Source organism: Mizuhopecten yessoensis, unplaced genomic scaffold (genome assembly GCF_002113885.1).
Source record: "Mizuhopecten yessoensis strain PY_sf001 unplaced genomic scaffold, ASM211388v2 scaffold1391, whole genome shotgun sequence".
Lineage (NCBI taxonomy): Eukaryota > Metazoa > Mollusca > Bivalvia > Pectinida > Pectinidae > Mizuhopecten > Mizuhopecten yessoensis.
This window is the reverse complement of record NW_018404023.1, coordinates 213,822-240,522: the sequence shown is the minus strand read 5'-3', so window position 1 is coordinate 240,522 and position 26,701 is coordinate 213,822. Positions and strand designations below refer to the sequence as shown.

The following is a 26,701-nucleotide window of genomic DNA, read 5'->3' as shown; positions in this document are numbered from 1 at the left end:
GGGGGGAGAGAACAGTACTAGTGGTAATTAATATAGGAGAGTAGGGATAGAAGGGAGAGACAAGACAGAGACGAGAAAACAATACATTGGCAGGCAGGGGAAAGAGGCGAAAGAGCTAGGGTAGCGATAGATGGAAGGGGCTAATTGAAGGGACAAGATGGAAAGACAAGTATACAACACATTAGTGGGAAAGAAAGAGAGGTGAAAGAGCTAGGGTAGCGATAGATAAAAGGGGCAAGATAGAGACGAGAAAACAATACATTGGCAGGCAGGGGAGAGAGATGAAAGGGGGTTATGGTAGGGGGTAGCTAGACAGAAGGACGGGACAATGGTGGAAGAGTAGGGTTATAGAAGGGGCTAGATGGAGAAACAGAAGTATAGCACATTGTTGGGAGGGAAAGAGAAAGGTTGGCAGGGCTGTGATAAGGGCTCAGCTAGACAAAGGGACAGAACACATTGCAAGAAGGGTAGAGTACGGATAATGGGCTATAGAGAGAGAGAATTATTACGTGGCCATGGTTTGGAGGACAGAGACAGTGTCAAGGTATCGGTAACCACAAACACAAGTATAGATTAAACCATCATCCAGACCTGCATATAAATTACCTGTGAATCAGTGTGAAATAGATATAATTAAACATTTATGGTGAATTTACATTAATTTACATGTTAGAAAACACCTTCAGATTACATGTAGCATGTTGTTTCTGTTTCTCCTCAAAGTTTGTCGAGATTTCCATTCTTCTCTGATAAGGATTGCCTAACAGAGTGTAACTGATACCTTTCTAAAGTGGTAGCCGTTGTTGGATGTAACATAAATTATTTTACCGTGATTCTTAATCTTTCAAATTAGAATTTTCAGGTGATATAATAACATAGAAAATTGATACCTGGGACAGGCGGTATTTTGAAGGTTTCTGAATTCCTTAAAGTTGTTAAAAAAAGTTCAGTAAACACAGATAACAATAGCAGCTTTCTGGAGATCACAAGTATATACCCCTCATGTATACTGTAAACTGACTTAAGATAACAGGAATCACTGCAAAAATCATAATCACAAAGAAGAGCTCTACTTCAGAAATGTTTTCTTCACTTGGAGTACTCTCCCATTTATACATTGAAGATAAAGCAACCCAACTGGTTTTTTTTGTGGTAGAGTTACTTCCCTTTGCAAGATACTTGTCTTTCATTTTGATGCTGTGCATTTGAAATTCCTGAATAGCAACACTAAAAGAGTTGGATTTGTTTTGGGATTCTCAAAAAAAAAAAAAGTAAATCTATGAAATGTGTTTCAAGATATATTTTTTATATGAAATACAGTTGTAAAAAATTACTTAAGCAAATATTTCATAATATTGACAATGATTATATATTTATGGTACTTTTCCTTATAATAAGATTATATGTATGATACTGGTAGAGTAAATTTTGTGTTATGATTTTGAGTTCGGACTATTTTTTATGAAACCGTTATCCATTATATACTGATATAGAAAGTACTCAGAATCATATATTTAGTGAATAATTAACCGTTTATTTGAACACATGTGAATTCTTTTAAGAGTCTTCTCTATATGCATTGTGTGTATTACAAAGTTGAGCACATCCTTTCGATAAAAATCGTTCAGACATTCCCTCCCGTCTATATATGTCAATGAACTATAATTATGTTCACAAAAGTGTGAATCAATTGCAGTATTTATAGGTATATAAATGATGGTTGTATTGGCGCAGATTTCGAGGACAAATACTCAGGCCGATGTCAAGCTTCTAATTAACATGGATGTTTCACTGGCATATACCGCGGTGGGCTTCTGGTCTGTACATCTTAGGGACCCCCGTATACCCACACTTGAACCGTGAAGAGCCATCCACGGATGAAATTGAATTTGATTTTTGTCACATAAAGCTGTGAAGAGATTCGGGCCCTGCCTCCATTTACGACCAGTGACGGTCACAAAAGGAGAAGCACGTCCTTGTGGGATACGCTGAATTGTGGGAGGATGATTCAATTTAAAGCATAATAACCTGTGTCTGTTTAAGTAGCTTTCAAGCATTTCAAAGACCCCGCCAATTCTTTTCAACACTTCTATAGAAATTCATTGAAAGTGAAACGGTTGTATTCAGGTTAGCATTAAAGAGCGGGACATCAGATGTATTTCTGTTGGAACGGCCAGTCAATGCCGGTGGAGTTACATAATACATATTACTGGGAAAGATCGAGATCTATAGGCCAGGTATATAGTGTGTAACACTATCAATGGTAACAAGGACTTGTGAATTTAAAGGACAGAAATCAAAATAGTTGTTAGGAAAAAGGGAAGGTCACTAAATGTTTTGATCAAATGACTTTCATATGTGCCTCTTGAATGTGTCGATCATTGATATAGTAGTGGATAAGGTTGGATTGTAATGGCTGAAGACATACGTGTTTAATGATAGGGTTGCTTTAATGTGTGGACAGAAATTATGCAATTTGGACCACAATCTCACACCATTGACATCATATAAGAAAGTCAAAATGTGAAACTTTATAGCTAGTATATATATATAGTAACTGTTGCAATTTGTCAACTGATGAAAAAATATACCATGGAGCTTTCAATTTCCTAGTTCAAGAAAAATTATTGTTTGTTATATCCTTAACATTATGAAGCCGACTAAATATGTTTGTCAATGAACTTGCTTAAATTTTACTGTAAATGAATTGGTTTCTTTCTTTTCACAAATAATTATTTTTGTTAAAATATTCGGCCTTCTGGCCTTCTTCAAGGCAAAAGTCAATTATTAATTTAAGTACCTCTATCCTGCTTCTTTAAAAGAGGCGATATGGACGACTATCTTAAATTTATTACTGAGTTTCATCCTTGAAGAAGGCCAGAAGGCCGAAATATTGAGACTTAGAGTGACAATTGTTTCCTAATTTCTTTCATTCCCTAGGAAATCAATTCTTGTTCATTATTTTTGGGTTACATGTACTTCATGTATATAACTTTACTTTTGGGTTTCGTCAGCCATTTAAATCTGACTTTACATATATCTTGACGTTTTGGTTACTTTATATAAAATTAGCTACAAATCTGATATGACACTTATCTTTACTTTTGGGTTCCTTCAGCCGTGTAAATCTATGCTTATACCTTAACTATGGACCATTAAACCTCCCAAGGAAAAAATGTTTTGAAGCGAACTCCGGGTCTCTCAAAACATCTGATGAATTGACTTCAGGTGGTTGTCAAAGTAACATACACATCAGAGTTTTGTATATTATAAAATATTAATCTACGCATTAATTATAACAGAATATCGGATTCTTACACGTTATATCTATACAGATACACTGAAGTATGAGTTAAACATATGTAAAACAGTTACATACTAATCATGTTCACCCCGTACTATTCATGTTCACCCCGTACTAATCATGTTCACCCCGTACTAATCATGTTCACCCTGTACTAATCATCTTCACCCCGTACTAATCATGTTCACCCCATACTAATCATGTTCATCCCTTACTAATCATGTTCACCCCATACTAATCATGTTCACCCCGTACTAATCATGTTCACCCCGTAATAATCATGTTCACCCCGTAATAATCATGTTCAACCGATAGAGTATTTCGGCTGTTAAAACCACTGGTATTTTAATTAACAATGTCAATTATTTAGACACAAAGTACAATTTTAGTTTTGGGGATAGTACAACATTTACATACATAGGTTTTATATACATTTGGTGTTGATTATGAGTTATGTGTACATGTACAGGTAAAAACTGTAGGTAGGACAGCTGAGAATACACAGGTAACATTGGCATGTTCTTTACCGCTGTGCTTTGTCCACCTGGCATGCCGAGTGACAACGGAACCGTGTCTAATGTAGTCCTGTAATCAGTGGTGCCAATCTGAGTGTATGAATATTACGGTAAATTTCCGCAACGGTTGATTACTTCAGCTAAAATTAGACAATATCTTTAAAGGATTGTAGTCATACAGTTATTTTTATAATTCTTGTAACGTATTTTAAGAACATTTACTGTACATTTGACCTAGTGTAAACATAGGTGTCCTGTAGGAAGTAGGATCTCCCCTGGTCAATAGAGAGATCAAAATAGTCCCCATACCTTATTTGTCACATGGTATAGCACTGCTGGGGGTTATTTGTTCGATAAGTGTTTGACAATTCTAAACTGCTTTTCATCCGCTCACTATTTGATTATTTTAGTGATTTATGCTTTTGTGTGAGTTACAATGTAAAATTGCTTAAGACTGTATTTTCGAAACTTTTATATCCCACATGTTAAAAGGCTACTGTGTTAAAATTGATAGTACAATTTATATCTGTTACATTTCCAAATGTATTTAACAGAATCTTGAAATGTGGGTATATAAATGTATAATGGTACAGCTCAACATAGAATAAAGCCGTTGATGTGTGTTACATATTGCAGCTCGCTACGTAAAACAAATCATTGAAAAATATATATGGTGCAACTCAATCACTACACAAACCATTGATAAATATATATGATGCAACTCAATTACTATACCAACCATTGATAAATATATATGGTGCAACTCAATCGCTACCCAAACCATTGATAAATATATATGGTGCAACTCAATCACTACACAAACCATTGATAAATCTATACGGTGTAACGCACTACACAAACCATTGATAAATCTATATGGTGTAACGCCCTACACAAACCATTGATAAATCTATATGGTGTAATGCACTACACAAACCATTGATAAATATATATGATGCAACTCAATTACTATACCAACCATTGATAAATATATATGGTGCAACTCAATCACTATATATACTAACCATTGATAAATATATATGGTCTAACTCACTACTCAAATCATTGATAAATATATATGATGCAACTCAATCACTATACTAAACATTGATAAATATATATGGTCTAACTCACTACACAAACCATTGATAGATATATATGGTCTAACTCAATTACTATACCAACCATTGATAAATATATATGGTGCAACTCAATCACTATGTATACTAACCATTGATAAATATATATGGTCTAACTCACTACTCAAATCATTGATAATATATATGATGCAACTCAATCACTATACTAAACATTGATAAATATATATGGTCTAACTCACTACACAAACCATTGATAAATATATATGATGCAACTCAATTACTATACCAACCATTGATAAATCTATATGGTGTAACTCCCTACACAAACCATTGATAAATATATATGATGCAACTCAATTACTATACCAACCATTGATAAATCTATATGGTATAACACACTACACAAACCATTGATAAATCTATATGGTATAATGCACTACACAAACCATTGATAAATATATATATATATATGATGTAATGCACTACACAAACCATTGATAAATATATATGGTGCAACTCAATCACTACACAAACCATTGATAAATCTATATGGTATAACACACTACACCAACCATTGATAAATATATATGATGCAACTCAATTACTATACCAACCATTGATAAATCTATATGGTGTAACTCCCTACACAAACCATTGATAAATATATATGATGCAACTCAATTACTATACCAACCATTGATAAATCTATATGGTATAACACACTACACAAACCATTGATTAATATATATGGTGCAACTCAATCACTACACAAACCATTGATAAATCTATATGGTGTAATGCACTACACAAACCATTGATAAATATGTATGATGCAACTCAATCACTACACAAACCATTGATAAATCTATATGATGCAACTCACTACACAAACCATTGAAAAATATATATGGTGCAACTCAATCACTACACAAACCATTGATAAATATATATGGTCTAACTCACTACTCAAACCATTGATGAATATATATGGTGCAACTCAATCACTATACTAACCATTGATAAATATATATGGTGCAACTCAATCACTACACAAACCATTGATGAATATATATGGTGCAACTCAATCACTATACTAGCCATTGATAAATATATATGGTCTAACTCACTACACAAACCATTGATAAATCTATATGGTGCATATAAACCATTGATAAAATATGTTGCAACTCACTAAACAAACCATTGATGTACAACGTATGCTATATGGTACGGTTCACAACATTAACCATTGAATTGATGTACATGTCATGATCACAGTTCACTACGTATACAAAGCCAATGATGTATGTTATATGGTGCAGATATTACCACACACACCAACCGTTGATGCACAGTATATGGTGCGGGGCAACACAGAATTGAACCATTAATATACATTTGTATATGGAAAAGCTCACTAAATGTATATGCTTTTATTTTTATTTCCAGGTTATTTTATAGCTTAATTCTTCCACAGTGTTAAACTTAGGTATCATGGTCAGTAATACATAAATATGAAAAATGAGCTATTAGAGCAGAAGGGTGTTAAATCTCGTAACTATCATCTGATTTATATCATTTCCTAATGCAGATCTAACAGTAGCAAAGTTTCCAAACAATTTAGGTCTGGAGTGTTGTGTGTACGCCTGTTATGAGAATATTCCAGATCTTTTTGTAATTTTATGTGTTTCTGTGTAAATAAATATACCTGTTAACAAACTTACCTGTAAGTACAGGTATGTGTTACAGGTGATATGGAGTGACCAGTTTTATGTCTAGAGAACAGGTAAATGGCAAGAACTCGTTGATTAATGTGAGCTACAGGTATACCCTATAAATAAATTCAGCTTTAATGGCTGTAAGTACATTCTTTTGGTCAAAATGATTTGAATGGCTTGAAGAAAAACAGTATGATAAACACCGTAATTAACATACTAGATATGTAGTTAGTTAGTTTATTACTCAATGAAATATTCACGAAACTATATATATATATCGGTATCATTTGTGGATATATGGACCCTTTTAGTTCCCGGTTTGTGATTCAACTCAGTCAAAGCTGAGAGACCACCCAATCTGTTAATAAATAAATGTGGTCTTAAAAAGACAGACACTCTCTTAAGACTGGTGGTCTCTCAAGACAGGAGCTCTCTTAAAACTACCAGTGGCCCGTATTCATGAAACCATTCTCATGCTTAGACTCAAATTTTGTCTAATTCCTTGCTCTGATGATCAATAAATAAAAAATCTCCGTTTGTCGATGATTTGGAAGAATTATGGAAAGATTTTAAATCAAATACTGTTTAAGATGTTTGCCATTTTTACCATGACACAGGATTTAATCGAGTTACAAGAAAGTTAGTTTTGAGCATAGAATATAATTTTGAGCATGAGTATACAGACCCTGGTCTCTCAAGACGGGTGTTCTCTAATTAGACTGGTGGTCTCTCCAAACAAGTGCTCTCCCAAGGCCAGTGGTCTCCCACGACAGGTGCTCTCCCACGACAGGTGCTCTCTGAGACTGATGGTCTCTCAAGACAGGGGCTATCTTAACACTTGTGTTGCATTGTCTCAAGATTTGTGGTCTTTCAAAACAAGTGCTTTCTTAAGACTGGTGCTCTCTTAACACTTTTGTTGTCATAAGACAGCGTCTGTCTGCATTGTTTGTAGGTTCTTCTTGTTTCTATTTAGCTACTTATATAGTTAAATACTTCTGTATGGTAAAGTTGTCTTTCAAAAAGAATGTCTATCATTACATCAGATCTAGAGGGGCTTCAAAGTTGTCTTATTAGATATAGGGTTTCTGATATGTGGTCCCTGATCATTGCAGGCTTATTAATTTGCCTTATATTATGAAGTCCTTGATAAATGTACACGTTTATAGAACAAAACAGATGTCTTTCGGCAGATTAGACTTTACCTTATTAGATAGGAGTATCAATCATTTAGATCTTTAAAAGTTTAGTATAACTTCCTTGATGCCCCTAAAGACTGGTTGCATGCACTCATCAAATTATGTTTAGGTTTAACCCCGATTAGAGATTGATAACGGTTGACTTTTCTTGCTTTCTCTTCGACGACAGCATTGTTTTCTCTTCCATCAATCAAATTGCAGACTTAACTTACAGTCCCGAACGTTAACTCAGCCTTTTGTGAAAAGTCTGGAAGACTCCAAATAGTTTTGAGAAAAAGCAAAGTCTGTTATTAATTAATATTAAACAAAATTAATTACAATTCTAGTAATATTTAAATATTCAATTGACAACACCTTCCAAACATTGAAAGCATCTCAAAATAGATCATTTGTTGTGAGCAGGAAGATAAGAGTTATGACAGTCGCGGGAAATCATTCAAGATTGCATCAGTAGAGTACAGTACATGCAATAAACCGATATGATTGATTTAGACATTCAAGCGTAAAATATTTATTCAAACTTTTAAATGACTATATTATGAAATGAACAGCTTTATGTCTTCATGTACATGTTTAGATTTGAAATTCATGTGTTACATTTCATGAACTTTTCATTGAGATTATCAATTTCATGGTATATATTTAGAATTGAAAATCAATTACGGATCTAGATCTACCACCATAATTCAATAATACACATGCACTGTTTTCAAAGGACAGTTAGATGCAATTATGTTCCTATACAAATCATCAATAATGTTTTTTTCTTCTTTTATTGATGAGAGATTTATTTATGAACACGTTTGCACCTGATAGACACTCTTGAATGTGATTGGAATATTGATCGTCTCTACTTACCAGGTGTAGGAAGTTTAAATTTCATAATCAGGAACCGGAAATTCAGTATGCAAAAATGTGACATTTATCTCCAGATAGTTTGTGAATTTAAAGTATGTTTATAATGTAGTGTTTTCTTTTGGAGTAGGTTGTATTATTTGACGTTGAGTTCCATTACAGAGTGATGAATGACTGTTTTGGTGAAAACAATTAATTTACTCCTTTCGGCTAAACAACAAGTTGTCATGAATATGTAATAATGTATCGTATCTCGACCAATAAGCACCCAGGCCACTAGAAAATTTGCATGCTACTTAAGTACTTTACAATGGAAAACTTTCACTCGGTTAAACTTTCGTGTTACATTTGCACAGTAAAATCCATATTTAACAAGTGTTATTTTTGACCTTCCCATTTATATGTAATTAATATCTATAAATGATGCATACATGGATGCTGTGTCATGAAACTTGATTTGTACAGACGCATACATTTCTTATGAAGACAAATTTAAACAGGGCACTGATTGTTCTGAAAGAACAAGGAAATATTTACAGTCGGTAAAGCCATTATAAGTAATTAGCAGGCCCCTGTATACCACCCTGAGGTTTTAACCTGCAAGAATTGCTATATATAGGGTGCCAGCAGTGATTGAAACTGATCAGAAGAGAAAATGATGCCTGATCACTCCCAGCCTCTCGGCATCCACAGGCTCCTTTTGACTAGCTGTTCCTCCAACGCTACGTCCCTAATGCCTGAACACACTTACCTGTACATGTCCTACCAAAACCTATATCTCCCTTCCATACACCACTTATTTGCATCTTTACTGGCGATGAATCCTATGTCCATCATATTCCATCCCTGTCTCCCAACTGACCACCAACAACTCTTTGCCTCCTTCCTAGCCTCCCATCTTGCCATACTTCCCTTTGATAACTTTCTTTTAAACCTCATTTGTATGTTAGCTGCATTTTCCTATTGACCATTGAGAAATAGTACACAATATATTTGATTGTAAATGCTGACCTCTGACCTTTAATTTGTATTACAGGACCATCATGGACCTCCACCTGCTGACCCAGGTCAAGGTCACAGCCAAGGTCAGGTACTGTCAGGTGGTAACCAGGCACTGTACCTGCAGAAGATTCGGGAAAGTTCCGAGGCGGTAAATAGTGGAGACTTCAGACGGGCCGTTCAGTTATACTCGGAGGCCATCACGCTGGATCCTTCCAATCACATCCTATATACCAACCGATCGGCCGCTTATGCCAAACTGCAACAGTACAAAAAGAGTGTGGATGATGCGCGGAAGGCGAAAGAGATTAATCCGAAATGGCCTAAGGTAGGTCTTTTTTACTGTTATATATAAAAGTGGCCCAAGCTCAGCCTCTTTTGCTGCTCCATATCTGTCGTAATCTTTTGAATTCAGGTTACGTAATATTCACTTGACAGAACCAAGACCAGTATGTATAAAAGTGGCTCAAGGTAGGCCTCCTTCAGTGTGCCACTGTAGCTCTCTACCTCTACATGGGTTAGAACATTGTAAATTTTACAATGCATACACAGTAAATATACTGTACTTAGGGATATTTTGGAGGTGGTTTTATTTTGGTTTATTTGACGCTTGGAGTCGGCGAGTCAAAATTCAACACACAAAAATATCACAATGACCAAAATATGTGGTTGCAACGTTAGATTTTGATAAACTGCCTTCGTATTCATTATGAAGCAACTTTTAGCTTCTCTAAGCTACATTTTCACCTGTGTCCTAGCTACCAAATCATCTGGAAGAGTATAACTACAATGTATATATATATCTACAAGCATCAGAAAGCACGGACATTTAACCCATTCACCCCTTCAGTCACATTTGAACCTTACCAAATCAAAGACTGAGCAAGTCTAGTTTAAATATGTAGGGGTGAATGAGTTAACACACTCAAATTGTAAAACACCAGAATTGATGCACCCAATTTGATACTGAAAATTGCAAATTTTGGCGGCACTGAAAAATAAAAAATAAAAGTATTGTATGCTGTCAGTATTAACCATCAAAAGCTGTTACATTCTCTCTGGCCTCTCGCGCCTAAAGCTGAGATTTGGCTTTGATTTTAGTTTTTTTCCATTGATGAATTCTTCTTTGAAAATGCAAACACATTTATCACTACAAATCCTGAAAGAATTGAGAACTAACTGACATTTTAAAGTTAAAAACTAATCTGTATGGTACAATAGGTGATAATTAAGGTGTAAAAATTTCTGGATACAACACCTGAAATTGTCGGTATGAACAAGCACCATTGTATAATATAGCCTGGTATGGATCCCACCTGGTGTGACTTTCTGTACACAAACCAATATTTCATGTTTTCGGTTGTTTAATTTAATTGTTACGTTGAATGTCGTTGGACCGGTTCTTCTATATGTGTATAACTCAAAGAGCAGATGTTTACAATAATTACCGAACAGGATTTTTTTCACGAACTTCAATAAGATATGATTTTAATAAGCACTTAACTTTACACATATTTGTCACATTGAAGAATGTTTTAAACAGAGCAGACGGCTATCTTTCTTAAGAAACTTAATATCATATTTTGAAGGTATGCCAAAATGTATATTTTAAAGTTGTCAAAATATGCGTGGATTGTTACAGTAGGTAATCTGTCAATGTATCGGACAAAGGCTCAATGAGGGGCATAGAGGTTCATGGTCTAAAGTTACAGCCATGTTTTGTGCGAGGCCAAAGGTCGGGTAAAAACAACGGGGTTTTCGTATAGAATGACATGGTTTTTTCTGGTCTGAAAAACACAGTGTACTTCACCTGTATGTTAAACTCCCGGGTGTGTATAGCTCCTGGAACAGAAACATAGGTACATGGCTAGGTTTTCTGTTAGAGGGTGCAGCCTGTGATGGAGTCATCAGACCAGGGACTGGGTGACCTTGGACGACCTACAAAACGAAATCTTACCAAAGCCAATCATCCCATTTAAGTTCATTCATTCTTAAAAGGTGGGTGGGTGGAGAGTCAGGTTGTGTGTTCGTGTGTGTGGTACGTCACAAATTGACCTCATCAGTATCTGAGATCTGCAATAAGTCCTAATTGAGAATATTAGAAGTGAAATTTCCTACCGAAATTTTACAGCAGTTTGTGCTGGTATGAATTGAGGAAATATTGTGGCGTTCTTATAAAATTGGGAAAATATTCTTGCTTTTTCTTCAAATTTTGGAAAGGCACTTTGTTGCTAGGGAAGGTGTCTGTTCTCAGATGTAAAGCAAGACCAACAACAAACAGCCTGGGAAATGAGTTAATTAAAAAGATTTCCTATCTTCAGTGATTTTGCGATATGATATGACATTGTTGTATTTCCATATCATGCACTGGTTTCTTGAACTCGTTCAAATGATAATTCTCTAAGCATTACATTTATGTCAAACTTTCGTTGGTGACATTTTGCGATCGTGTATAAACCCCCGCACCCGTCTCGTCTGATTCGTGACATGCATTAGGAACATGTCGCTACCTATCGTAGAATCTCTGTATCTTTTGATCATGGTCTAAGTAAGGCCACAACTTGGAACTAATTGCATAATAAAACCCATTTTCCGCCCTCCAATCTGCCATTTTGTTTCCGAGGTCGTAGATACTCTTTGTTTGTCCTTGACACCTGTGAAACATGAGACAAATCCAATGTTACAAGTTCAATTTGTATTTTCTAAGTGAGCGATAAGTAAAGAATTTAAAAGTTGAGGAATGAAAAAAATCGAAAAAAAAGGTTATAAAAGGTTGGCCACCCAGAACAGAAATCTTGTTCATTTAGAGAACCAGGTTTAGTCGGTAAATGTCCTTGAATTCTCGTACAAGTATAATGAATATAAATATATTATGTATGTATATATATATATATTTATAGAGTTACATAAAAAGATGTTAAAATTTGAGGAAAAAAATATTTGAAGAATATTAAGGATAATTTATATTAAATTCCAATAATGTAATTAAAAGTTGTCAACATTTTGGTTTGTTTGCAGTGTAAGAGATTCAAGTCTGCCGATGTTTGTTTCATTTCTGTGTATCTACAGATACTTGTGAACATGAATTGCCCCGGGTTCGGTCGAGATGATGTCCCGATAGAACAGGTTTTATTGTCTTGTTATATGGCTGAAGAGGCTATTAAATGTAATATGGGCCCAAACAATGCATTTAGAAAAGGGAAAGTGGGTTGTGTTTTATATAAAGAGGCAAACAAATATGTTTAGGACAAATATACCCCTCACTTCACACCTTCGCCAACACTGAGTATATAAATCGGCCGTCTAATTTACTTAACAACATCGGAGGAAATTTTATACATGTTCAGTGGCTACCTGGTAACAACATTACATTTTACAGCTGTTTTCATGTGGATTAAATTGTTCAATGTTTACGCAAGTTCAAAGTTTGTGGACAATAAGAATTTGATCGCTACTTTTAAATAAGTGCATGCACATTGTAGTTTGTCCCACCTCTGAAAAAAATGCCGTTCATTCATTGATCAATTTCAGTCACATGACGACCCCCTAAAACCCCTCAAGTGGTAAGTAGTAATTCCTTAAAGGGGTCAATCACTGGCATACGAAATTGAAATTAAAAGCATGATTTTCTGGTATGTTTTGAGTTGACAAATTTGTTTTAAAGCTTGTGACTAAAACCCTACAGAAACCAAGCATTCCTCAATACGATGCTGATCATGAGGGCAATGAAAAAATGAAACCTCATAAAAAGTAACAAGAAAAAATTCAGGTTTCAGCCATCTAAAATATTGACACATATTGGCTGTAAATAATTCTCCATGCTTGGTTTTCTTATATTATTACCAAAAAAAATGTGTTGGCGCACCAAAACATAGCCAGTAGAAAGCTACAATGTAAGACTGGAAACACATGACATGCTTATTTACCATTGAAGGTGCTTATATATTTTTCATCTGGCGTATCAATATCATAATAAGGTCATTTTTGAAGGACTTTGCAGTTATTTTGTGATTATTCAATTTGCATTTCAAGTACCTTCGTAAAAATCTTATATTTCAATTTTGTATTATATATTTGGTAAAACGATATTATGAAATATTTTAGCTGGAATATTCTGTACCTCATAAATATTTCATAAAATCTTCGTGCAGACGTCCATTGATTTACCGTAGACTCAGCCGTATTGCACGTCCTGTACTGCCGTATGGGTGGCAAGTAAGGTTGAATTAGCCACCTGAGTGTGTAGAAAATGATATACACCATATACATCACATTACTGACGCATGTCCTGGTGATTAAAAACAGCTCATACCTGAAAATTAGAAATTTCGTCTGCATCAAAAACGATGTAACACCATCAATGTCACATTAGAGGAAATTTACTGCCTTCATGAGCAGACGACACTCTGCAGAGCGTGAATACTCATTCAGGGTACCCAGTAAACATCTCTTCAACACATTTCTTTGTTGCAAAAAAGCAAGAGAGATAAAAGTAAGTTTGATATACATCGAATTAAAAGGCAGATAAAATGTGTCAAAAAGGTAGGAAGTCTTTTCTTCAGAAAATCTGTTTTTATTACAGATAACTTTTTTATTTCAATTTAAAGATGGGAGTAAACAAGATTTATTATCGTTCTCATTATAGACTAAGGTCTATAAAGCTATATAAAAAGACATTTTTAAGTGTAACAATCCACAGTTGTATGGGTGCAGTTTACTTCAGGAGATGTTGTAGCACCTGCCAGGTTTTTTCTTAAAAATGCAGTTGTTTTCAGGTCACTTGTGAAAGTTCTTTGGTAGTCATAAATGCAAACAGATCAAGACAAAACTACTGATAAAGTCAGGTAAGGGGAGACAAGTTTGTCGTAGTTTTTTGAAATATCTTGTTAAATAAATTATTTTTACAAATTATTTTGACAAAATCTGTAATTATTTAAGAGATTTTGATTAAAATCCTGTAAGCTGTGGGTTTTTACAATGTGAAAGGGTTTTTGTTTTGTTTTGATATTGTTTATTCGACAGTAAAAATAATATGAAGACAAATTCAAAGGTAAAAACTTTCCATATTTTTCCCATAAACATTTCATCAAAAGTTTTGTATTGTCATACGTACCAAAAAAAATCATGGCAAATATCTTTTTTCCACAATTTTAAGTAGTTACATACATATATCGAAATACAGACAATGATTAGCAGGTGCACCACATTAAAGTGAGTAAATATTACCAGGATTTGTGCAGTCTACCTAACGATAGACAAGGCGGGGAGCAGCATTGTTGTGATCCCAATAGGCCTCGTATGTTTATTTAGTCCTGTCCTTTTATATCCACCAATAGCTGTTTTTGTAACAAGAATCCTCACAACTCGAGACTGAAATAAACCCACAGGTGGGTGAAAGGTATTAATCGATGTTTCGCCGTGACCTATTCAAGCAAAATGTTTTAAATTGGGCAAACTTTTTCTGCGGTGTTGAATAAACTGTATGGATTTCTTAAGAAGAAAATAGCAAGATAAGTTAGATTGATATGAAGCGTTGTGTTTATTGAGAGGCGATCCCCATCTATGGCAATTATTGGGTTGTTTTGTCCCAGTATTGTGGGGGTATTGTAGATGTGTCAACATTCTGGAGTAACTCTCTCCTCTACCCGAGTCAGCGCCATTGTTACGCCTGTGGATCATTAACCGGTACAGCTTTACAGTTGTACAGTGTTCACACATATATCATTATCTGTTTATCGAACCTGTAGTAAATATTCCGAATATGCATGGCAAATAAATTTACCATATTTACTCAGAAATAAGCTCATGTCTGGAAATAAGCCCGTCCATTTACCTATTGCATTCAAAAGAAATACCAGCAAGTGTTATTTCATTGTTCTTTAACCCTTTCACCCCTATGGAACCTGAGTAGACTCTACCATGCATTGATCTGGGTGAGTCCATTATGGACTACAGTGGTAAAAGGGTTTATAATGGATTATGCATTGCCCCCTCAGGGCTATTTATAGGATAATTTGAAGATGGTTACAGAGGAAATGCAAAGATTGACTTAAGTTATATTCAAACTGAGTTTAGGTTCAAATTAAGCCATATATAACAATTAAAGGGTTTATTTATTTTTTATTATCAGGTATATTTATACATTACGGTAATAAGCCCATGCCTGCTGATAAGCCCACCCCTCGTTATAATTGCTTTACGTATGAAAGTTATATCCAAAGATAGGTTTTGACTGCATTTATGTGTAGTGACCCTACACATAAGTCTCATTGGACGCTTTCCTAGAAACATGAGCTTATTTCAAATACATGAACATCATCACAAAAGAGGAAGGCCACTTGGACTAATCCCAAAAAATCTTTGGACACCCATCTTAGATATTTGATCACATGGGCTTATTACTGAACTCACTGAACATTCCTCCTAAAGACAAGAGCTAGATCATTTTGCCTTTTTACAAAACACATTGAACATCCTTGCAAAAGACTATAAAGCCCACATGGGCTTATCATAGAAATGATTGAGCACCATTCTTAAAGACATTATCGTATGGGCTCATCAAAGAACTGAACACAAAATCACATGGCCCCAATTATCGCAAAGAAAAGACAGGTCATTATAAATAAATCTGGAGATCACATTTGAAGGATTCTTACTGTACTTACAATATTTTTATTGGATCATTTCTGACTTGGAAACACTGGATCTGATATGTAAATAAATAGGTATATTGACTATTACAATAAATGTGTGGTTATAGTTATTGGGATGTTGATTAGCAGATCTGATAAATTGATCCTCCTCCGCCGACCGAAATATACTCCCTACTAATACCACTGACTGTATATACTCCCTACTTAATACCACTGACCGTATATATCATTACAGGTGTATAGAAACACACCGATATGCGTGATCCTCTGTGTTTAGGACAAGAAAACCATTCTGGTAATGTGCTGAGCTAAATAAGTCCCTTTACACTTGGTCAGTTAGGAATAATACTTCATATCTTATTTACAAAGCCTTGGTATCTTAGTGGATATACAGCCAGTACCGCTAGTGTAGATATGGTAAATTGTCCCGAGTCGCTCTTCACAATTTCTCAAGTAGCTGTCTGTCAATAGGGTTGTCAGATTGACTGTGTACAAAATATGGACAGCTTGTTTACAGGATTGATGCCACTGTCTTCCACACTTGGCTGTTAAATTCCATATAGGGTACAAGTATTAAAGTATTATACTTGTAGAAGAAATCACCCCAAAGGCCATGGTTGTGTAATTCCTGGTATTGACCTCAGAAGAGGTTCATAGTTGTATTCTGATACGTGTATATATAAAAAAGAAAAAAATAATTATGAGAAGATTTTTCTTTTAGCTTTTTACCCCATTTTTTTCTCTGATATGTTTGCATCAGTCTGGCATTGTTTTTCCATTTTGATTTCCATTTATCATCCTAATTGCCAAGCTCTACATTAATTAAGTCTCATTTGAAATAAAACAATTTTAGTGAGGAAGAGGTCGATGGTAAAGCAGCTATATTTAATTTACACTTATAAGTTTTCCTGCCTATTTCTGTCTGTAGTCTTTGAGAGAATATAATGTGAAATTGATCTTGCATATACCTGCGGACCAAAATTTAACCCAAAAGCCATTATATTTTTGTTCCGAGGGCCTTGCATTTTTCTGATTTAACAAGAATTAAAATGCTGTTGACGCTTCAATCTGGTTTTGTGCGTACGTCATGGTATCAAATTTTGGAATTGTTTTGAGTAATTATGTGTAAAGATTGGACATTTTATTCCGACCAGATGCCAGAGGAATGCGTCCTACAACACTGCCAAATGCCATCTGGGTACTAATCTAGGTAGAGCCATGTGGCTAATAAGTTTTTAATATATAGCAATTTAAGCTTTAGTCGACTAATTCACTACTCAATAGACTATTTAAATGTTTGTATTTCTATTTTAACTGACCTATTATAAAGTAAGATGTTTCTGCATCGATACAAGAAAACCTATTTACCGTGAAATAAGAAATATTTGAAAATTTTTAATCTCCAAATTTTATTCAAAGTAAAACTTTTTTGATATGGCATATCAAATATATATCCTAATGTTATGTTTTTTCATTGATACAATAAACCTTAAAAAAAAACTATTTTCCTTGATAGAAGAAATATTTAAAAAAAAAAAAATCTTTATACGAAATAAGACATTTTCATTGTGGCATATCAAATATTTCCTGCATTTCTGTTGATTTGTACAGTGTAATTGGGTTAAATCGGAAACGAAACCACTTAACTTGGTAAAGTCAGCGAGTCTAAGATGATGTTAAATTTCTATAACTTCCCCTCCCAGATACTGCAATCAATCATGTATCAAAATTATTCGCGACAGCTGTAATGTTACGAACGGCAATTAGGATAAAATGTGTCAAATTTTCACCTTTCACCAACCAATATTAAAGTGTTTTAAGGTGAGAAAAGTATATGGAACACTGACTACCTATAGACCAAAGTGCTTTATCAGCTACAAGTTCAGGGTATACCCCTTTACCCAGTAACAGGTACTGAACATTCCTACAGCAAGAGAATTCTCACCTCGGTTGGGAAATCGTGAGCTACTGATGATGATAGTAAGGCAGGTCACCTGAGCGTGTTTATATATACCTGCCAGGGGGCAGGACAGTGTCCGCGGCCAGGTGGTTTCACTTCATTAGCGCTGTGTACGGTAGATTTCTAGTACCTGGTAATACATTATTTTAATATTTAATACAAAACTATTAGAAAGTACTGTTCAAGATAACTGAAACATGAAAGATAAATTTGTTTCTTAAAAAAATATGTCTTTAATTAAAATGAATAATATATGAATTTAATAAAAAAATTGACTTTGAAAATTGAAAGCAAGTTTCAGGTACCGTAATTTTCCGGTTTTGTTCATTCAGGCATATAAACTTTTACAATTTCACACATATTTGTCAGCATTTTGATAATTTAGCTTGAATATGTCTCGTGTGAAATGGGTCTGGTATTGGATTGTACGGATCTGTTGTGTTGATCTGTTCGGGGATCATTTCTACAGTCAACAAAGCCTCCACAACATACTCAGAGTTGATGTACCTTGCCCCTGATATATATCAAAGATTATAGCCTTAATGTTCTCTCCTGAAGTGAGGCGGAAAAATGAATTATGAGCAAGCGAAAACATCTATGAATGATATATGTATGAAATTTTTAAAATATTTCTGAAAAGATTTGTGTCTTTTGAAACCAAAAAGATAAGGAAACTTCCATGTTTTTAACGGGGAGGTGTAAATCATCGTTTGAATAAAATAAAAATAAAATGGCATCGAGGTCACGAAATGTGACAGGGGTTTTAATGATATATAAAAAGAATATGATATAAATAGCATTACAGAAGAGTCGAGACATTCCATGCAGCCAACATTGTCACCATTTGAAGGGGCTTGATCATTAGACAATCAGCTTATTAGTACAATTCTGTTAAGGTATAGAGTACCACTGCATCAGTTAAAATTGCGAAGAAGAGTTTCAATCAGTTTTTTTTCTTTTATTGGAGTTATCTCCCTTCTATATGGAAGATGATCATGCAACGAAAAGGAGTTTTTCTGTCTTAGAGTTACTTCCCTTGGAAAGTTTTTAATATGCTTGCTTGGATAATTCTTGTTTTACAATATTGGATAAGTGTAGATATTCAAATGTAAATGTTCCGAGTTCAACCCCAGAAATGATCTTGTTTATTTTTAATCTTTTTTCAAACAAACCTTCAAATTGAAAACAACTGCAGTTCTCTAAAATGCATGGTAACATGTGAATTGTTTTGAATATTCTTTTAAAAAGGACTTGCACAACACAAATATTTCACAGAATTGTCACTTCAATGAACATAGTCTAACTTGTTCTTAACCCTTTACTTAAAGCTACTGGTGACCATTGAACAGAAGTGGTCAGTAAGGATTACAGGGGTCACTATTCTTAGGGTCCAGCTAATTGGATAAATATACAATTGAACAGAGGGATGACCTAAGCTTGTAGGTATGTAAACTTTGGGCCACATGTGTTTACCTGTGGGATATAACCCCTATTGTAGATTAACCATAAGCTGAAGTGGTCTGGGGTATGTATATGTCCGCAGGTAATCCAGAGTAGAAAAGAGGTGCTGGCTCCCTGCGGCTTTGCTGACCCTGAAGGGGTTTATCATTAAAGCATGTCAATTCATGCAAAATGATTAATAAACTACTTTAAGTAAAAAAAAACAGGCCTGTTTTTGAGTCTAAGTTGACTGAAGTCATTTATTAATGTAACAGTTTGTAATGTAACAGACATGTAAAGAGCTAAAATATTCTGTTTGTCTGCATATACGTATTTGCCGAGAAAGAGGCCATTTGATGGATAAATTACAGGTATAATTTAGATTTCTGACTACGAAAATCTAATTTATGATATACGTCATTTTTACTATGAAAACATTTTCATATCAATACAAAGATTCTGTCGTAAATTAAACTGGAAATTCACCAAGGTGTAACCAAAACTTAATAAGTGTGTACTAAGTTCAGTTTTATTGTATACATATATTATCTAAGATTTTTTTTAAACTTTTACATACATTTCTGGTAGGTTTTATATACAAATTTGAATAGTGATATCTTTATTAGAAAACATTTCTTGAATAATCTCAAAAAAAATAATCAAAAACTTTCTTTATGAAAGTATTCATATTATGATTGTGCTTTATAGAAGATTTGGTTTGTGAATATATCTCTGTCAAACTGGTTCTTGAAATTCTGAAAACCTGTTTAATTTTGATAATCATTAAAACATTAAAGGAATCAGATCCCATTGATGTAAAACATTAAAGGGATACAGATGCAATTTATGAATTTCCTGTCACAGGTTCAAGCTACGTACGTTACATAAATTGTGACACATCTGGGTAAATTTGTAATTAAAATTATAAACAAAGTTGGATAGAAACCCTGGGATTAAAATTATCTCTCTTAATTAACTCGTACAAAAATATGCATTTTCTGTTAATCCTTTTTTCAAAAGAAATCAATTTGAAAATTTGATATTGCATTTTATTGCGATAATGTGATTAAGAGTCCTTTACATTTGTACTTTACAGAACAGACAGAGATACAACACATTGTCGATATTACCACACTTCATGTACACTGTGACATTGGGGATTTAAGATGTAGAAGTATGAAATATTTCTGTAATAAAGATAGAGGCGCTATATTAATTTGGAACATCAAAGAGGGCCAGAGCAGGTTGTTGTTGTTGTCGTTGTCGTTGTCATGATGTTGTTAAAATTCTCATAAAATTTTTGTATACAATATATCCTATATGAAATTAATGTCAATTGATCTGCATCAAAGACACTGTGAAGTGCCCGTGGCATAACAGTCCATCAACTGTGTACGGTTTTATCTCTGTTAGACGACATGTCGCTGTATCGAACGTTGTAAAACTAGATTCTTACACACTCGCAACCATGGCAGGCCGTCTGTCACCCATCAGGGTGGTACCATAACCGATCACATATACACACTTCAGGCCACACACACAAGGTCATGGAGATAAGGTCACACATATACATGTACAAGGTCAAACACAGATAGATTTGCACACGAACAAGGTCACGTTTATACGGGGTCAGATTTATACAAGGACATCCATACAAGGTCACATTCATACAAGGACCTCCATACAAGCTTGGTCACACACAGATAAGGTCATGTCTGTATCAGGTCACATCCTTGCAAGGTCATATTCATACAAGGTCACACACAGATAAGGTCACCTGTCTGTATCAGGTCACATCCTTGCAAGGTCATATTCATACAAGGTCACACACTGGCAATGTCACTTTCAAACAAGGTCATACAAGGTCAGATAAAGTTACCACTGTATTGACTATAACATATCATCGGAAGGGAAAAAATTTAACACCTGTGGGTCGTTTACATGGGATCGCATTAGTCTTCACATTTTCCATAATTTATCTAGATGAATAAATTCAAAAACAGATTAAAAAAAAAGAATTAATATTGAAAAGAAAATGAGTCCCTATTAATACCGTTAAGAATTTAAAAGTGAGTTTCCTGGGTTGTTGGAGTGTGAGTCGACAAGGCTCATGCATACTGTTTTAGGAAGTAAGTTTTACACTATCAAATATAACACGAGTGCTGTCTTTGGGCCGATTGTTTTGGTGTCTCGTTTTGGTACAACAAAAACAGTAGTCGCTTGTCTTTAGATGACTGGATATGTTAAAAATCAATAGTGTTTGTACATATTGTTACCGGGGTCAACGCAGTACACCCGAATCGTAGACTGTTTCCTGCACGTGGCGGGAAGGGAAGATTTTGGTGTAAAGTTTGAATGATATACAATGTGGTTATATTGGGTAAACACACCGCTTTTAGCTGTACCAGGTCGGCAGGCGAGTAAATATTGACTCACTTTTCTACCCCTTCCTGTCCCACACCGAGTCAATCTCACTAAGGCAAGTGTCAACACACCCGTATTAGCAGACACATACATACCATGGGACATTTCAACAATTTTCTAACAAATTTTGAAATTCTAAAGAAATGGAAGAGATTTAAGGAAATATTTTAATTGATGGTTTAAATTGCTCCGTTCCGGATTAGACCGCAGCTGAAATAATTTGTCACAGGAGTTTTGTTTAGAGTTTTGTAAGAGGTTTTCGTGAGCTTTATTTGTTTCTTCCTGTTACGACAGCTTCCATTGGTCAACAAAGTAAAAGCAATGCTATTGTGTCCAAGAGTTAAACACGAGGGGCTAGGATTACTGTGATAGAAGGCCTAGGATTAGCTTTAAAACTCCCTGTAAAATATTTCAACTGATATGTGCTGTATTCAAAGAATTCCTTGAAAATGTATGTCAGTGTCAACATTTTCTGATATATAACAAAAAGATTTGGTTCAGATGTCGCTTAGTAAGAATATTTGTTCTTAAAAGGTAAACGAATCTGAAAGACGTAATAAAAAACTTTTTAATTCATTGTAAAGAAATAGATATCAAGTACTTGTATATATATATTAACATAACGTTGATCGGAGTATTTTTACAATCTGGGGCAACTAAAGTAAACAATCTGACTGATTTGTCCGCTTTAAGAGGTTGGCTTACATTTCATCACAGAGTTGTAGGTATTTATATCATGCGATGTGCAATCCAGAAGGGTTTTTAGGAACGGCAAAGAGATTGAATCTGGGTGTCTGACCTGTTCGGCGGTTTCGGTAACATGTGATGCACGTCGATGTTGACATTGAGGATCAGGAGGGAACAATCCCCCTAGTATCAACTGTTACCAACTGATACTAATGACTTCGGGTGTATTACGGAAAACAAAAGTCAATGCATTGCATGAGAAAACTATTTGGTGATGAACCTGATGTTTTAGGTGATATTCAATTCTTTTAAGGGGAAATACGACACTGATAGACAGGAACGTATATTCGGAACACACAGTGTGCTGTTACTGAAAACTGTTCTGAAAACTTAACGTTCATTCATCAGATTCTTCGCAGGATTCTTGGTAAACAATGGGTAGGGAGAAGAGATTCTTTTTTAGTTCTTTCTGAGTTTATTAATGTATTTAGGGTCGAGAGTATACCCTTTTATTATGGAAACCTACAGGATTGAAATACAAATTTTTCTTTTTTCCTTCAAATTGGACAAAATTGTTGAGAAGTTCAATTGAATTAGGGAAAATATTGGATCTAAAATTGGGAAATACAGTTCATCTTAAATTCTCCAGTGTAAAAGGCTTTTAACACAATGTCCTCAAAAAGATAACTGACAAACCCATTCACCCCTAAAGTCACATTTGAACCTTACCAAATGAAGGACTGGGCAAGTTCTTTTTAAAAATGTAGGGGTGAATGAGTTAAACCGATGTCTACTCTTCATTCATCATAAAGATTCTGTGGATCGGGTAAGGATATTTGATGTCCAGACTTCCCTGTTCTATCAGATCTCCAGTGACTCCGATGTGGTCTTAATCATTGAACTCGCCTGTATATTAGCTAAATCCTCACCTGACTTCATTGATTGATATCATGGCTCCTTCTTTTGATAAATTAAATTTCAATTATGGATTTTTTTTATGTGTTTTGCTTCGTCATGCAGTTGAAGATTGCCCCGATCCTTTATAAAACAACGCGGAAATCTATAAAATATTCAGACAGTTCGTTTTTATCGTCTGTTTAGTAACTCCAGCTCACAGGAGCTGCACAGGTAAAATGTGTTTCCATTGCTGGGAGGGAAAATAAATATTGAGTAGTATTTAAAAAAAAAAAGCAATACCTATGATTAGGTGCGGAGCGTACCTGTAATCAACTAGTACCATTTACCTTGGGAAGAAATACCTGGAGGCAGACAGGTAGAGGCTGATTGTATATGTGACATCTTAAATGTTTATATTGAAAGCAGTTATATTTAGTAATGTGTAAAGGTAAAAAATAAACAAACAACCTCACACCTGTAACTAGAATTACAAACTTCTGGTTTGTTACAATAATAAACAAATTTTCAATCTTTTTGTTAGACTTTCTGTGTCATAAAATATATTCTGTTAAAAGAAAATTGATATAATCAATTAAAGAAGTTATATGTCACCTGGGGGAAAAAAAGAAAACAATTAGTTGCCTAATTCTACAAAAATCATTTGTGTAATTTATTTCCCAAGTCATTCTCTATTTACCTGTGCTGGCCAGGTGTGTGTCGACGTATCTAATCTACACTGGAATCAGCACTCAGGTGCACATGTGCATTACGCATATTCACGCTAAGAATGTACATGTCCATGTAAAAATGCAGGTAATATATAGTCTACAAATGTGGTCATTGATTATTCACGAACACCTGTATATCTTTCACCTGTATGTGGTGATTGTAGGCCCCTCAGACACCTAGGTAACTGTCTATGCAAGCTCCTGTGGGCTTTAATAGATATTCTCCAGAAATTCACTTCCTTAGGAGACTGGCCGGGACAATTAAGCTGTAAGATTTTCCAATATTAACCAATCTTCCATGTTCCCAAAAGCACTGTTGCAAACTTCATCATTAAAATCTCCTGACTTTTGCTTAGTACTGTAAATAGTTTTGAGTAATTTTGAATAACAGCATTATATTTCCCATGTAAAAAATAGTCTGTTGATATAAATATGTGTGGATGTTAATTAGAGTAAATACGTTCACCATTACATGTAGGATAGGCGTCCGACTCTGGTCTGGATTGTAGTGGCGGTGTGGTGCATGTTTTATCCGCCTCTGTCTCAGGTGTTCGGTATTTCTGACTGTAGGCAGAGACAGCCGCAGACAGGTAAAAATAAGTAGCATTACGTAATTCTCTGGTTCAGGTAGCAACACAGATTTGTATGCAGTGTTAAAAATGAAAGTCAGGGATTAAGTTGTACAAGCAAAAATCACCGCAAGTGGAATGTAAACAAACTGTGGTCATGAAATGTCAATGGATCCAAGACAGACTTACAATGTAGGTAGATTTCAAAATATTACAATGTAGGTAGATTTCAAAATATATAAAATCAGCTTTGCCAAAACTGTGGTAGTTTTTAGTACCATTTCTCACAAACCTGACAGAGTTACCTCCCCTCGTTCATTACACACCAAATCAACAACGCTACTGATAATCAATTTTAAGGGAAATAACTCTTCCAGGCTTATTTTATATTTCTCAATGCTGTATGTGATGGGCATTGTTGAATTAAAATGATACTGTTCCATGTGTAAACCTGGTACTTTCTGTATCACTTCGGTGTGTTTTCCTGATATTTCTAAATTTTATTGTAGGGATTGATATCATCTTTGCATGAAAATTTGACACAAAAGTGCTTTATTAGTTGATAATACATATTCAGTCAAAACTATGGTATTCAACATTAAGATCGATTAATTGTCAATTAATTAACATGAGTGATAATATATACACACTTAAAGAGGCGAAGAATTTTGTATTTGAAATAAATAAAACCAAAGTGGAATCTAATTATTGAACATGGTCTCCTTATATGCTTTGTTAATATGTGATTTGAACTTTGTGGTTCTTTGGAATATATGAAAGTGAGCTATGTTTCCTTGTGAATATATCAAAGTGAGCTATATTTCCTAGTGAATATATCAAAGTGAGCTATGTTTTCCACAGAATATATCAAAGTGTGCCTTGTTTCCCACAGAATATATCAAATGCTTATAAAATCATTTGAATTGAATTCTATAGTTCTTAGTAATAATTCAACTCTACCTCATTGACCAAGAAATAGTGGAAAATTTACTGGTACCGTAATGGGCACGCAGGGTGCTTAAATGGCACAACATATGGACAATATATAACGTTATGATTATAAAGTTATTATCACTGTAGGACATTACAAACATATCACTGAGTCTGAAGCTTTGAGAATATTTTTTTATTATCAGCTTCATGATTCACAGAAGGTCCAGCCATGATCATGATCACCTCAAGATCTCTGCTTTGGAGTATAGGTACCATTAATCATTGATTTGGCCTGGCCAGGTCTGGGAGTGGATTTATGTAGTTTCATTTCCTCCTAAAAAAAGGGGGAGGGGATCTTATTGGGCGGTGTGGGGNTAGAAATATTCAAATATATCTAAGGTAGGATGATAGGAATATTTCATGTGTTTTCTCTATATAAGTACCTATAGCAGTAAAAGTCACCCGAGGTGAACCAACATCATGTTTACAAACATTGTGTTCTTGTGATAGGGCTGTACTGTACTCTATGATCTAATTTATAAAACCAGAAGGAAATGTGGTATATATAAGTACAGTACTGGTATATCTTATGTCGGAGTGTGAACTGGAGAATATGTCGACATCACAGTACGTTTGTAGGTGCCTCTGATCTGGAGAAGACACGACATCAAATGCCCCACACCAGCCCAGCCCCAAGTCAGGGGGGATAATTACCACAGTCTC

The 26,701-nt window shown here is 34.8% G+C and overlaps 1 protein-coding gene across 1 annotated transcript in view; it reads left to right on the top strand.

Annotated features, from left to right (window-relative positions):
• Nucleotides 1–26,701, top strand: part of LOC110461211 (tetratricopeptide repeat protein 28-like) — a 133,601-nt gene that overhangs the window by 27,280 nt on the left and 79,620 nt on the right. Inside the window, exon 2 of the mRNA XM_021514586.1 lies at nt 9,725–10,015. Coding sequence (XP_021370261.1) covers nt 9,725–10,015 — 291 coding nt within the window. The remainder of the gene's footprint in view (nt 1–9,724; nt 10,016–26,701) is intronic.